This window comes from Falco cherrug, chromosome 4 (assembly GCF_023634085.1).
Source record: "Falco cherrug isolate bFalChe1 chromosome 4, bFalChe1.pri, whole genome shotgun sequence".
Taxonomy (NCBI): Eukaryota; Metazoa; Chordata; class Aves; order Falconiformes; family Falconidae; genus Falco; species Falco cherrug.
In genome coordinates, this window is record NC_073700.1 from 104,937,648 (window position 1) to 104,953,423 (window position 15,776).

The 15,776-nt window shown below is 47.2% G+C and overlaps 1 protein-coding gene across 1 annotated transcript in view; it reads right to left on the reverse strand.

Annotated features, from left to right (window-relative positions):
- The window catches only part of LOC102055891 (ubiquitin-conjugating enzyme E2 E1), a 45,148-nt gene extending 31,305 nt beyond the window's left edge, over positions 1–13,843 (reverse strand). Inside the window, 5 exon segments of the mRNA XM_055706971.1 lie at positions 9,086–9,136; positions 11,289–11,467; positions 12,835–12,899; positions 13,476–13,512; positions 13,649–13,843. Coding sequence (XP_055562946.1) covers positions 9,086–9,136; positions 11,289–11,467; positions 12,835–12,899; positions 13,476–13,512; positions 13,649–13,828 — 512 coding nt within the window. The 5' untranslated portion in view covers positions 13,829–13,843.
- Between the last annotated feature and the right edge of the window lie 1,933 nt (positions 13,844–15,776).

Sequence of the window (15,776 nt, forward strand, 5' to 3'; positions counted from 1 at the left end):
AAGGCCTAACACTAGCTACATTCAAGTCCTACAGCTCCTAGGTCACTCTTACTGCTGCTACACATCTTCTTGCCAGATTTTCTGCATCACGAGGGTGCTCTTGAAGTTCAATTTTAAGTAGGAAGGAAGGTATCACCACAACTTTAATGCAATGGAGAACCCTAGTCAGATTCATGATATTTTGAGATTTTATTTGGCACAGCTATTTAAAGCCTTCAGTCTTTTCCCTCTCTCCCACAGTCCTCCAAGTGTGAGTAGGCATAAATACTTTTATCACAAGTCAGGGCACTACAAAATTTGATGAGATTCTCAAATTAAGATTTACCCCAGCAAAACCAAACCTAGATAATTCTTATTGATAAACAACTTACATGGAAGTCAAGAAGGACACAAACTATAAATGCTTGCATGCATCATCTAATTTATCTCCTTTAAAAAGGTTACCAAGATGTACAGGAAATAATGTGCAAATATAGTATTACAACAATCAGTTTGTTCAGAATCTTCTGATGAAATGACCTTTTGTGGTATACAACAGTATTGATATAATTGCTTTAAAACTATGTCATTACAACTGTGTGCATTTTAGCAATCTTTCAAAACCATCTGCAACAGTTAAACACTGCTTTAATTAAATATATTGTGCTTTTGTCACCACTTATACGCTGCTTCTCAGAGCGGTCTATACTTGTTCAGAATACAAAGTTTATAGTTGCCACTTGAAAATATCAAGCATGACAGATCTGCAACAATCACCTAAATTAGCACCTTAAAATTTCAGTGAAGATATTATTTCAGTGAAGATATTATGATGATAAAATTTCAGTGAAGAAAATCTTTAAGACCATTACCCTGACAAGCTTCCTTGTATAACACTCAGTACTGCCTGAAGCTTTGCTGTTGTCTCCAAACACTGTGACAGTTTTCAGTCCATACCAGAAGTATTATTTTCTTTTCATCAACTGACCTATTGTGAAAGGACACTTTCAGATTTCAGAATTAATTTTTAATGTTTGGGAGTCTTTTCACTCCTGTGTGCCACTCTCTGCAGGATCCTAGGCATCAAAAGACAAAAGACAGACATGACCTCAAGACCCCTCTCCTGATTCCTCCATAACAGACACTGGAATTAGCTCACTGGCAAAAATCTATTGCTCAGATGCTCACAGTGGAAAGAGCACTGAATATTAGCAGCTCACCTGTTCCAGAAAGTACCTCCCCTCTAGCCCACGACATTTACTATTGCATTTACAGTTCTCAGTACTAGTTGAAGATTCTCTGTGTTTCCAGCAAGTCCAGCAGCTTCAGAAGGAAAGCTGAGAAATCTCTTAATCGTTTACACTGACACAAAGGAAGTGCAAAACATGCACTTAACTACTTAACATGCTGGTTGATCTAATTTGGTTTACACTCACTTTTGACTCTAAAACTTGAAGCCCCTGGAGGAATCAAGACCTGAATTCTGCATTGATTCACAGAAACACAGAAGCAAAGAAATTTAACAGGACTCTACATCATTAACCATACAGCCTCTTTAATCCAATTACTTTGTATTTTCTCTTAAACAAATGAATGGCCAAAACTTGGCCTGGACCCAGTTCTCAAACCAGCTCCACTTAATCTTACCTGATCTTCATTCTCAGTTGTGAAATAATGGAAGAGATTGGAGGGAATGAGGGGAATCAAACACCACACCTGCCCTGAAATACAGTCTGCATGCCCCACTCTCCCTTTTTCTACCCCACTTCCCATCCCAAGGAGTGCCAGCTTAATAAAGAACATTGCATATTGGATGTTGAAGTTAAGCATACAGATCTGTAATATATTCTCCTGGTAACATCAATTAGCCCCTCCCACACAGGAAATATCTATCAAATGCACTGTAGTAGCCATTACACTTTCTACAAATGCCTTAGAAGACCAACTGCATGCTGCTAAAATTTGCAAATTGGCACAAGAAACAAGAAAATCCCTCTGAATTCCAGAGCCTACAGTGTTTACTTTGACAGTTGTAGTTTATTTATAGTACTTGACAATACATGTTCTCTAGTTCATCTTGTAAAATAATGAAGTCAGTATTTAAGACCTCCACTGTTAAGCCTCAGAGGGAAAAATAAGTATAAACTTATTTCATTCAAATAGATGTGCAGATTGGCAAGATTCTACTATAATGACTAAATTACATCATTAATTTAACTGAGTTTAAAGCACTTTCTTCGGTGGAGAAAGCACAGCCCTTAACTTTGTATGTGGTGTGCAAGTCTGCACAGATGTGCAATAACCTCTTAACCCATTCATATAAAATTATATCTTCTTTTTGTTTAGTACATTAAATACTTTTAGAGAGGTGCTGTATGGAAGGCTGGTCTTTCATGTACAATTGCAGAGGAGCGCAGGCAAGAGGCTGCAGAACTTTTCCCAAGCACAAACTCATCGATAACCTTAATCCACTGACATAACTTGTACCATGCAGGTAAGTCAACTTCATTCCCAACACAACCCCTTTAGACAGCAGGGCCAAAGTTAACATCTTGTCAGATGGCATCTTACCAGCTTTCAAGACCAAGCCATTCTTCAGAAACCACAAAGCTCTCAGTCCTAGCAACTAGCAACCTGCCCTCGTTGAAATCCTCAAACGCAAAACCATCTCCTATCACTTTCTCAGTCCCCAGTTCTTCATACAAAAAGACAAGACAGATTCAAGCCCCTAAAGTATAAATACTCCACACACAGTGCTTCTCATTTATGTCTATAAAGTACCATACACATATCATGTATATTTCTTAAAAGAAAACCAGACATATAACCCATTGCTCCAATATAAAAATCTAGACAAGCAGAGCTGGAATACAAAGGAAACAAAACCAAACTTAAGACTGCATAACCAAGAGGAAATATTAGAATTTGTCAGATAAAACATAAATGCAGCATCGTAAACACAGTTGCACAGTGCCCTCCAAGGGCAGCAAAGCTGAAAGTCAAATAATAAAATTAAGTGGTATACAAGAGAGTGTGCACAGAAGGGATTTCAATCCTCTTTGTTCTTAGCCATGATACAATTTCACAGCCGCTCTCAAGATTCATCGTTCCGATGTTTGGCATGCAAGAGCACAGAATGCCGTTCATTTGGGAATTACTGAACCAGGATGTGCCAAACAAAATCCACCACAGCATCCAGCCAGCTCCTGCCACAGCATCTGAGTAGCCTGGCCATCAAAACATTTCTGATTTTTAAAGGCAGCCAACAAATAAAAGCAGGAATATCTTCTGAAAGGTGAATTCCTGTAATATTAACTAATCAATCCACAGTAAAGAAGCTGCTCCTGTGTAGCTATTGTCTGAGTACGTCAGGCAGAGGACTTCGCCTGCAGGAGCTGCTACCTACACATACTTCAAATTCACCGCGTGTAGAAATGGTATTATTTTTATGGTTTGCAAGCTAGACCATACACAGCTGCAGAGAATCTCTAAATTGGTTAATACACCATTTCAAAAGGAAGAGTTATTTCTCCAGGGATCATGTGCCAAACAAAGCAGGGAGGGAATGCTGAACCACTGGTAGTTTATAGGACAAAAGGTATTTTTCAACTACATGCAGCACTAATTATGAAGGTCCTTCCTATCCTACAGCTGGAAACTTCTCACAGAAAACACTCCCATTTCACAGTAACAACACGGGGAGCGGGGTGTGTGTGTGTGTGTGTAGAAAAAAGAAAAAAGTGTTTAAATGACGTTTGTAAGCTGGTAATTTTCATTAAATGTGACCTGCATTTTTTATTTCTACAAGGAAGTAAACCCCAGCATTTGTGTCATTCTTGATCTAATAATTTGAGTGCGTACATTAAAAAAAAAAATTACAAAATGTAAGACCAAAAAATTTATGCTAGAATATGGCTGTGATCAGGAAGGACTATTCCAAGCATGAAAATAATAAAAACAACACTGTTATTATAGTTTAACAGTGACAATCCATCTTTAGATAATACACTAGATTTAAAAGCAAAAGCACCTAAAGCATTATTGGAGTTGGAGGTTTTGAGAAAATACATTTGCAAAAAATTTACAAACACTACAAAATCAAATGTAATCAAAACAAATGCCAGACTTCCATGGTATGTAGATGAAATATATTAATTATAATATGAAACTATTGAGTTCAAAACTGCCTTTGAGCCACACATTTTTTGCAGACTTCTCTCTAGCCAAGAAATCTTAATTCCACATTGCAAAGTTTTGAAAACTATTAATATTCCAAACATTATAATGGAGAGCACTTCTCCCCACCATCTATATGGAGACATATATTTATTATGTGCTGACAGGTAACTTTCACAAGACTCTCAGGGAGATCTGGTCCTTATTCTGTGAATTTATAAAAACTGGGCTGAAGGAGCCAGAAAACACAACTGTATTTTATTATTATTTAAATAATGAATTTGTGATAGCATTTTACTCCGAAGCGATGGTAAGCCTTCGGGCAAATACCTCCTTCAGTAAAGGTTTGAAAATTATTTTTGTTTAAATAGCAGCTGGTCTTGCCTATACGGACTTAAATGAGCCATGTGGAGACAAACTTGTTTCAGTTTGGGTAAGAAAGATTAAAAAACATTAGTTCTTGTTAATATCCATTTTGGTCCCTCTACACAGATGGGAAAAATAACATTAAATTACCATGCTTACATACAGTCAATACCAGACACCCAATAAAGCACAAATTCAAAGCCCTGCTCATAATGCAACTGATGCACACAGTTCCAGCAGAACAGCTCAGCTGCAAGTTAGCCTGAAACAAAGGAGATTTACATTCATTTCTCCACTTTGCCACAGACTTCCTGTGTGACCTTGGACAAGTCACTTGTTTATTGCATGCTGCAGCTCCCCATCCCTAAAATGGGGAAAAAACATTTATTTCATAACCTGACAGCAATAAGCAGATTTACTATCAGGAGATGCTTAGATACAGAGGTCAAATAAATGACATAAAGAGAATAAACAGTACTTAAAGCTTTAATTAACTTCTGTTAAAGCTTTGGAAACTTCATCAGTGACAGAAGGCAAGCTTTGGCACAATTCTTGCAAGTGTTATCTACAAACAAAGATCAGGTCTGCCTATGCAGCAAGATGGAACTGTATTTTGACATCTGCAGGCAGTTGCAGACACAGACTTCCACGACCCAAAACAAAGACATGACATACTCCTCTGTCAACAACATATACAGAAGACCAGAAGTCAAAAGTCTCCAGGTACCTTCCCTGAGTTGCAGAACAAGAGTTATAACTTTCTGATATAATACAAAGTATGAGAAGAAATCACCAGGTACTCTCTCAAAAGATTTTAAATACTAAGCCTAAACAGTTATTCCCCAACTCATACTAACCACTAACCACCTTCTGAACTTGAAAGCCACATTTAACTTTCAAAACTTGGTATTAATATCAGAAGTCAAATCATCTTGTGGACAACAGAAGTTAAGGCCTCTAAAGCGCCAGCCTACTGAAAAAGATGCAGAGGATTAAGAATCGTTCAGAAGCAGCCAAACACCACACATACAGTACATTAGGCCACTTATGAGGACAGCATTATCTCCATCAGGAACGCACAAATTTGTGACGAGTATTAAATCTACCTTTTTGGAAAACACCTTTGAGTCCAAAAATCTAATTTCTGAATGCAGGCCAGGCTGTGTTTCCGTGCACATATTCTGCACCTTTGTACAAGTAACTGTACCAGCCTATGTAAAGTCAAAATCACCACCCGGGGAAGGAGATATGAGGGGCAAAGGGACTACCAGAGATAATGAGAAGCAGTCAATAAAAGATTGACTTTTATATATAAATAAATATATATATATATAAATAAAGAGCACAGGTAAGCATTTGGGAGACACAGGCAAGCTATGGAAAAAATCAGAAGCAAGGAAACTACTGATGGGAGAGGAAGTTCTGGGATAAACTTCCCCCCGTATTACCCACATATATGTAAAAACCACACAGCTGCTCAATCACAGGGTGTTGACTCTGCTTGTGTGTTTTGGTTTGGGTTTTTTTGTTTGGTTTTTATAAACAGGTGATCTGTAGGTTACACACACTAAAACAGGGTCACTGCAACTTACAAAATTAAAAACAAAACTGATTAGTTTATAAGCTATTTTCTTTGAAATAAAATGGTTTTCATTATTCATAATTGCATCTTATATGCATCTTATATGCAAGAATAAGCCAATTCTTACTAAAATCCATTTATAACCTAAAGCTTTTTCTTTCACTGTGCAGAGCTGCTCTGGGATGTGTTAAATATCCTGAACTCCCATTACTGCAGTAAGACTGGAAGAAGAACAGCACTTTGCAACGAGGCCAAAAATTAAAGCATGGCCAACAACAAACTGCTATCAAACGCTAGGCACAGAACAGGGGAAAAGAAAAAGATCATGGTGAGGAGTGTACGAACACAAGTCCAGCAGAAAAAAAGAATATGATGTTTCCAACATAACACAGGATACAGTTTCAGACACACATTTTCAAACGAGACTTCTGAGACTTTGGCACCCCTGAAGTTGACAGCCGAATACCTCGTATCATAGATAGCTCCCTGAATATGTAAATATTGAGATTAGTCTTGCAGGAGAGAGTGAGATGCCTAACAAGGGAGGACTGCCCTCCACTCCAGCGACACCTGAAAAAAGTCTGTAGAGGGACAAATGCAGCAAAGAGATGAGGAGCTGAAGGTCAGAGGAAAGGTGAGGCTAATCAAAATCACGAAGGCAGGAAATTGAAACTAAGTTCTGGAACTATGTGTTTAATACCCCCCCTCACAGCATACTAATAACATTCGTATGAAAGAAAAATAAATAAATAAAAAAAGCAGCGACACTCTTAGCAGGCTTCCCCAGAGCAAATTTTGGCAACCATAAACATCATGCAGCAACCCGGGTGTCTCACTTGCTTAATCTCCTCACAATCACAAATTGACTATTTCCTTTTTCCACAAGAGGTGAACTTTCCCCATAATTGCGATAGCTGAAACTCATCTCACTGTTGTGGCAACCGGCACCTGCCTACCCTTTCACAAACCAGCTGCTACAGAAGCAAACTCAGTGCTTGACTGTGCAAGTGGAACCTCATTAGCCATAAGCAAAGCTGCTCTCCTTCACTTTCAACACTGTCTTTACTGAAGTAGGATGACTTCACCCCAAGATGAGCAATACCAAAACTCCTTTGGTCACACACATGCACAAACCCCTCCATTCATGTTTTCCTACTTATCAAGGTGTTAAGAGACCATAACAATTACACCAGTTTCATGTATTATTTGCAAGAACTGCCAGCCAGCCCTCACTGTCACCCATTTGAATGTTGGAATGAATACAGAATACTTGTAATTGCATTATGGGCAAAGATTAATCATCATTACTTGTACTATGAACTAATTTTTGCCATAAGAAATACTTTTAAAGGCTGAAACAACACAAACTCACTATGCGGGCCTTGAAGCATGTTATCCTCAATAGTCTATGTAGTTAAAAAAAGAAAAATCAAAACCATATTCTATTTTGACAGGTAGTCTGCCAGCTCATCTTTACCTGTGAATAATGCCAATTGAAGCAAGGACAAATTAGGGTTCTAATACTATCTACATCAACCTTTAGATGAAACCTGCAATCTGACATACTTGTATACTATCACAACTTTTGGATAGATTAGCTAAGTTCACACTGCAGTCCCAGCACCTTGATCATCCAGACTCAGTTATTCCGAGAACAAGCCACAGTGCTTTTCTGAGCTGTGCTTCTGGATTTCTTTCCCATGAAAATCAGGTTATGGGAGGAGGAGGAAGGGAAAGCATGTGGACTTCATCCTGACACAGAGCCAGGATGCAGGCAGGACAGTCACCTCCAGCCCAAAAGCTAGAAGCTCTTGTAATATTCTGTTAACTATTACTGCCACAGCTAAAGATTTCCGAGCTCATTGGTTATTTTCCAAACAACACAAAAATCTCAGTATTAGCCTAAACCACTACTCATATGCCTCATCCCATCACTCCTTTCATTAATTATGATCCTTGGGACTGGTACCAAAACAATGGCTCTGGACCTGTCAGGCTAACTCTTGTGCTAACGTCTCCCTGCAGACTAACAGAGGCAAAAAGCTTCAATGAAAAGGTTCATATGCATTTGTAGGTGACATCTCAATACTAAAAATACCAACTTAAATAGTTACTTATAAACAGAATTTTCTGATTTCTGCTCTTACCAACATCAAAAGACCACAAACCTCAGCCACAGCAAGAAGACAGGAACAAAGCTGTGCTTTAGCAACTACGGTGAACACAGACCGGAGCAAAAGCCACTTTCCTCTTGAATAAATAAGCACAACCAAGTATTTTACACTACTACTGTCTCCTCTTCAAACACAAAGAGGCTCAGGCCACCATGCAATGAACCAAATGAACCTGCTAGATGTTTTAAACAAATGGTACAAGTTTCAAAAACACACTTAAAAACAAGCTGCTTTATAAAGGCCAACAGAATATCCCTGCTTTTTATTTCATCAGCGAACACGTGCTCCTGTAAAGCACCCACTGAGAGACAAATTCACAGTTCTCTTCTGCTCCAAGTTACTGTTCACAACAGAACTCTCCGAGCTAAAAAGCTCGTTAGCATTTTACTATTCTCTGTTTCTTTGGCAGGTCTCTTATTTATCTAAGATTAGTGCAATCAGGCATTACATTTATAAACCAGAAAAAAAAAAAACCAAAACAAGGAGAAAGTTTTCACACTCTTCTTTATAGGCCAGTTTTGGAAACATACACACAAAGCAGTATAACAAATTGAAATGCAATTGTTAAAAAAAAAACCCCAAACCAAAACAATGCCCAAAACAAACAGAATACCTCTATCAAAACACTTATAATCACTGGAGGCCTCCCCACCTGGAAACTAATGTCATCCAAGCATTCACAAAAAGTACTGTTGGCCACCTAAACAGTTGTTGCTCTGCTCTCTAGCTACAACACACACAGGCACACCTCAGCCCCCCTCTGCCTGCCTGCTGCCCCCCACCCCCCACGTAAGGAACTGACACCAACCTGCAGTTGGGAGGTGGATCTAAGGTGATGTCGGCCAATTCCTTCTGAATCCTGTGGCAATAAAAGCGAGAAGGAACAAAGGTAAGTCACTGTGTAGGACACCAGTTAACGCATATGCCTTACAGACATACCGTCTCTGTGAGTTTGCAACACTACGTAAGACAGAGGCACTCTCAGCTGCAGCCTCCCACCGGTCCAAACACACTAAGCAGGACAGGCATCCTGTTACAGAGACAGGCAGAAAAGCAGACAGGCGCAGTGCACTGAACACAGACAGGTGCACTGTTGTATGCTCCCGTAAAGATGCCAACCACACAGGGACAGTGGAAAAGACTGTCTGCTTTATCCCGCCAACCAGCCTGTAAATGAGGGAAAACCTCTGCAAATGTGATGCACCAAGTGCTAGGAGGAAACTGCAGTCTGAAAAGGAATTTTGTCCTGCTGGATGGAGAGAAACAGTCACTGCCAAACTGACTAGCCTCCCCTCCCCCAGCTTCCCATCACTATCCTGAGAAAAAACACCTGCCTCAAAGGAGTGAATAACGGCGCCGTTCCCAAGGACACTTAAAGGAAGGTGAATATCTCTTCCTAAGGTTCCTGCACATTCCTGCCACCTTCAATTCTCCCCTCTCTTCTCCCTCAGCTGCCACACAACATCTCCACGTCCTCTCCCGCAGGACTCCAGACACTCCCTCTCTTCACCATGTTCAGACAACACCCTGTCCTCCCTGCCCAGAGTATTCCGGGCCCACGCTGCTTTTGCCACAAAACGCCCAGCCAGCTATCATCCCCTTTCCTGAAGTCCCATTACTGTCACTCAGGCTTCCCCTCCAGATTTCCCCACCCAGCACTCGGTCTGCCTCTCTTCTCCTTCAAACTCAGCCAGCATCTTCTGCCTCTCTTCCACCTGTCATACATGAGAACCACAGTCTTTTCATATTAGGCAGTTTACAATCTTCTTTTTGAAATAGTTAAGGGCACAACACACAAACACCGCTTGGCACTGTATCAGTTTGCCACGGAAACCTGCAGAGCAGAGATCGGGAATAACCAAACTGCCTGAATTCTACAAAGCCAAAGAGAATGTGGTTGCAACAACAGCACATTTGCATAAAACCCCGGTCACTCTTGACACCTACAGATATAACCTCTCTGTGCTGCCTGGCAAAGTTGTTCAGTGAGAAGGTTTAGTCTTCTTACTGAAGTACTTCAAGTTTGCTTGAGAACTTCCATTTGACAGCATAGCTCCCCGGAGGCAGGATGGTGCTGATTTCAGGTGAAACACAGAATAAACAAGAAAGGGTAACAATTTCTTTTAAAAAACCCAACTGAGTGGCTCCAAGAGTCTGTCCAGGTGAAGAAAACTGACTGATGTAGCTGTTCTGGAATTACTATTCTATGGAGGCATCTCTCCCCCATGTAGACATTATTCTAGAATAAAAATTGTTTCATTCTCAAAAAACAAACCAACCCACTCAGTGCTGTAAGCAACAAGTATTGTGGACATTCTGCTCTAAAAGTGGACTGCTGTGGATTATTTATTCTAGTCAACACCCAACCATACACAGAAAATTCAATATAAGTGAGGAGCGGACAGAAAAGCAGTAATACATTTGGTGGAAAAGATTTGTGACTGTATTACACCACTTGTACTGGAGTGCACTCCCCCAGTGCAAGCAAACTGAAAACCTTCACAAACATCAATTAATCCCCGAAGCAGTCGTGGAAATAAAAAACCCCACCACCACTCTAAATCAATTGCAACCTACAGAGAGGTAAATTGACACTGAAATGCAACGCCTTACTCAGGACCACATAGCTCCCAGGAACAGAGGAGGAATTAAGGTCCTACATGCCAATCCCACACCATCTTTATAAGTGATGCCAATAAGGAAAAAGGAAAAGACAGTGGAAATAATTAAGGGACAGAATAACAGCCCGGAGGAAGAAAAGACAGGAAAATATTTGGGATGGAACAGAGGAAGAAGCAGGAAGAGAGACAAGAGATCCCAGAGAAGTTGGGCTTCTCGTACCGAGACACTGAAAAAAGTGAGACAATGGCAGTTTCATGTGGAAAGGTTGAGCATAAGGGCTAGAGATGAGGAATGGGAGCAGCAATGGAGCAGTGGGGGAACAGAGCAAAATAAAATGAGGAAGGAGACAAGAAGCAGCGAATCAGTGTGAAAACTGACTGCAGCCTCACCTCTTGGCACTGGTAGATAGCAGCTTAGAGTTTTTACTCATGCTGACTTTGCTTTCCTTCTTCTTAGGCGTGCTTGTTTCTTTCTCTGTCTGTTGGTTGGAGGATGAAGATGAGGAGGAGCTGGTGCTGGCCCTCGAATCGTCATCCGACATAGCGACCCCCCCACCACACACCCCAACCTGGAGAGGAGACACCATGGGGCGTGGGGAACAAACAGTGAGCACAAACACACACAGAGAAAGGCTGCTGACAATCTCACTCTGTGTTTGGGTCATGCCTTTTAAAGGCTCCTCATGTCTCACTCTCCTCTTCAGGCCCTACAGTAGAAACAGGACGAGCAGTAGCCTCCTCTGCACTAGTAACACCGAGGAGCAGGAGGAAAGGGACTTTTAAAGCTTCCTCTCGGAAAGCAAGTGCAAAATGAGAGAAGAGACCGGAACGGGGATGACTGTGAGGATCAGGGAAGCTCAAAGCAATTCCTTCTTATCTCCCCCAAACTGTACGTGCAAGAGGAGCCATCACCACCCACCACTATCCAGCCTAGGGGTGAAGGAGATAAAAATGGAACAGCTCTGGTCCCTTGGGTTCCTGGGAGGCACGTGGGGGAGGCGGGAGGGACGGGGCTGGGGGGCGACCGCTGGCAGCACTGCAATGGAAGTGGGGCATCGATGGCAACAGGGGGGAGACCCCGAAGGCACAGCTGCGACCTGCAGTGGGGAAAGCCCTGCCGGCGGATGGAGTGTTGGGGGGGGGGAGGGGGGGGGAATGAAGGGGAGCAGTTAAGCAGGGAGTGGGGTGCACGGAGGGGACCCACCGAGGCCCACTGCACCAAGGGGCACGCCAGCAAAGCAAGAAGGGAACACGGGTCTGTCCTGGGGAGGTGTGGGGCTGGGGGGGTCAGGAAGAGAAGAGCCAAGGCCTACAAGGGGTGAGAGCGGAGGGCCTGGGGAGGCCGGCGGCAGGGAGGGGGGCAGCGGGGGTGCCGGGGTGAGGCAGCACGGATTCATGCGGGCGCCTCGGAGGCACAGGGGAGCAGGGCGAGCATGGTAGGCTACCGAGGGCAGGTCCGCACCCGAGAGGGGCGAGAAGCCGTCGGGAATGATGGCGGGGGGGGCGACGGCGGGGGGGGGGGGGGGGGGGACAGGGCACCCCGGGAGAGTTAGGGTGGGAACGAGGGGGGCAGCCGCAGGCCCGGGGCGAGCGGCGGCGGGGCAGCGGCGGGCCGGGGACCAGCACACGGCTGCCTCCCCTCCCAGGGCCACCGGCCCCCGGGGAGCTCCCCTGCCCCCGCCGGGCCGCCCCTCCGCCTGGCGAGAGCCGGGGACAGGGGGGGCCGGCCGAGCTCCCTCCGCCGCGGGCCCGCAGGGCCGAGCGGCGAGGGGCCGGGGGGGGGACATAGCCGGTACCTGACAGCCCCGGGCACGATCCCCCTGCCCCGCCGGCTCCGCCGCCTCCCGCCCCATCGCCGGGCCGCGGCCGGCCCTGCCCCTCGCCCCTGCCCCCGGGGCCGGCGGGGGGGGCGGCGGGGGGTGCCCCGTCCCCCTACCTCTCCCTTTGTGTCTGGCTGCTCCTCCTCGGTGCGGCTGGGCCTGGCCACTCGTGTCTCTCTCGCTGGGAGAGAAGCGGAAGTGCTGCAACAGCAACTATTAAACAGGCAATGGCTTCCCTGGCTGCCTCCCCCACCGCCGAGCGGGGCGGAGGGGCCGGGGGCGCCACCCGCCGCCGCCTCGCACGGAGCGGGGCCCCGGGGCGGGGGGGCAGGCGGCGGAGCCCCCGCTCCGGGGCTGGAGGGGGGATCCCGGCAGCTACAGTGCCCCAGTCCCGTGTCCTGTCGTCTGTTCGTTTCCCCCCCCCCCCCCCCCCCCCCCCGGCGGGTGCTAGGGAAGGAAAAAAGGAGCGCTTGGAGGGGGACGTGAGTTTTTAATGGAGACCCTCTGGAAAGTAACCGGCAGGGGTGTCAAGGGGGGAGGGATAAACGCCCTCCCCGGCTGCGCTTCTGCTTCCGTGCGGGAGCCCCCCAGGGACGCGGTCCAGGCAGGTGGCTGGGCAGGGGGCAAGCTCCTGGGCTGCTTTTTTAAGGTTGAGAGGGGGTTATTAGGCTTGGCGGCGGGGGGGCTGTGGGGGGGAGGCTGCTTGCTTTCCTCCTCTTACAACTGTTTCAACCCCAAAGCTTCTCCTCTGCCTCACCTGCTTTGTCCCTCCGGCAGCAGCAGCAACTTCTCACCTGTCTCAGTTGGAAAGCAATAAGGAGAAGGGAAAAGGAGAAAAAAAAAAAAAAAAAAAAAAGCCCAGCCCAAAGCCCCCCCCCCCCCCCCCCCAGCAAGCCAGAAGGAATCCCCGGCATCTCTCCCGTCTCTCACCTGTTTCAGCCCTCAAGCAGCAGCTGTGTCCTCCCTTCCCTCCCCCGGCTCAGCCCTGAACCAGCAGCAGGAGCAGCCGCTTCCCACTCGCCCTCGCCCGGAGTTCAGGATTCCATTGTCCCCCACACTGCACTTGGTGACATCACTGACACACAAAGAAGGGGCACTTCGTGATGTCATCAACGCATGCTGGGAGAGAAAACAAAATCCCGGGCTTGGCAGCAACAGCACGACTCCCCTCAACCCCCCGCTCCCCTTCGATTTTCCGATGGTGAAAGTATTAGGGATTTTTTTTTTCCTGCCCCCCCTTCCCCCCCCCCCCCCCCCCCCCCCCCCGAGTCCCATGATGGGGAGCCCGTCTGCGGGAAGGGCGCAGCGGCGTTCAGCCGGCTGGCTGCTACCGCATTGTATTCGCGAGGCGCTTTACTCCTCTCCCCGAAATCGTGGCTGTCGATGCCTCGCTCCCTGTCCACCCATCGGAGAAAAGTGATGTGGCCGGAGCCACCCGGCGCGGCGCCCCCGGCCCACGCGCGGGCGCAGGGGCAGCCCCCGCCCCGGGGGGCCGCCGCGGCTCTTCCCGGAGGTGCGGGACCCACTCGCGAAGGGACAATAGGGACCAGCGTTCCCACCGGCCTCAGCCGGGGCAGGTTTGGCTCGGTGCCCGCCGGTTTCCACAGCCTATCGAGGGATCGCCTATCGAATTACTCGGTGTCTTCAGTGACCGAAAATACAATGACTGTCACCGCCGCGCATCATGATAATGGACAGGAGTTCGTATTTTCATCCTTCCTCCCGCGGGAGGACCTCGAGGTGATCCGCAGGCACACGGCTGCTGCCTCGACAGAGCGCTGTCACGACATGACGCTTTGGGAGTCCCGGGGGTTCACTTACAAAACCGAGGCCGCCGGAGCGGCGGGGGACGGGGGGCTGCCCGGCCCGGCGGGACATCCCGGAGCTGGACATCCCCGCTGCATAGCGACCGGCGGGGGGGGGGGGGGGGGGGGGGCAGCCGAGGCCAGCTCCTCCCGGAGCCCCCGCTGCCCGTCCCCGGAGCCGCCGCGGGGCCGGGCCCGGGGCTCCCTCCCGCCGGTGGGGCGGCGCTGCACCCGGCCCCGGCGCCAAAATGGCCCCAGCGGGCGGCGGCCGACGGGCACACGGTGGGTCCCCCCCACCGCCTTGGGGGGGGTCGGCGGGCCCAGGTCCAGCCGGGGGACGCCTTGCCGAGGCCCCGCGGCTTCCTTCGGGCGCCCGTGGGACCCGGGTGTGTGCCCGCGGCGGGACGGGCGGTGCGAGGCCGGCCCCCGAGCAGGAGCGTTCCAGGAGGACCCTGACCCTTAGCAAGGGCGCAGGCTTGAGCAGGCACAAAACCCTAAAGGTTGGGTCGCGGCATGGATGCCCGTGGCTTTTTTAGGGGCACTTGGGACCCGAAGAAAAGGGGTGTTTGGGCCAGCAGTGAGCAGGAGAGCCTGGGGATGCTGAGCCTCTCCTCCGTGGGACAGCAGCATCACATGTCTGTGACTCCCCACGAGGATCTGGTTGTGGCGCTGATCTTTCCCCATTTATATCCAATAATAATCTGAGCCAGAGGTACCCCTGGAGGGGACACCCGTGCAGGGATACTCTTTCCCTTTGTCACTCTCTCATCTCTTTCCTTGGACCTCTGTCTGCATCTGCTGCTTCTCTCTCCTCATTCTCATCCCTCAACCTTTGCATGCGTCTCAGCAGCACCTCATTTCACCTGGGGCAAGCCCCAAACTACCTTCGCTCCTCACAGACTTGCTGCCCAGTCTCCGGTGTGGCTGAGGCTGCGCAGTGTGTCATCAGTGACACCGAGAGTCACCCTGACAAAAGGAGGAATTCCACTGTGGTGTCACACTTCCTGGTCTTTGGATGGGGTTTTTTGGTTTTGGGAGGGTTTTTCCTCTTCAGCCTTTATCACCTGTGGTACCACGTATTAGGCCTCGGTGGATTGTCCTCCAAAAGCAGCTTACTGGCAGAGCCAACCTGTCTAGTTTGATCTGTGGGAATGACACTTGGGAAGTGACCATGGTCATCCTTCCCTCCAGTAACTGTGGAGCTTTGACATCTCCACTGTTGACAACAGCCTCGCAGTCACATAATAAATTTC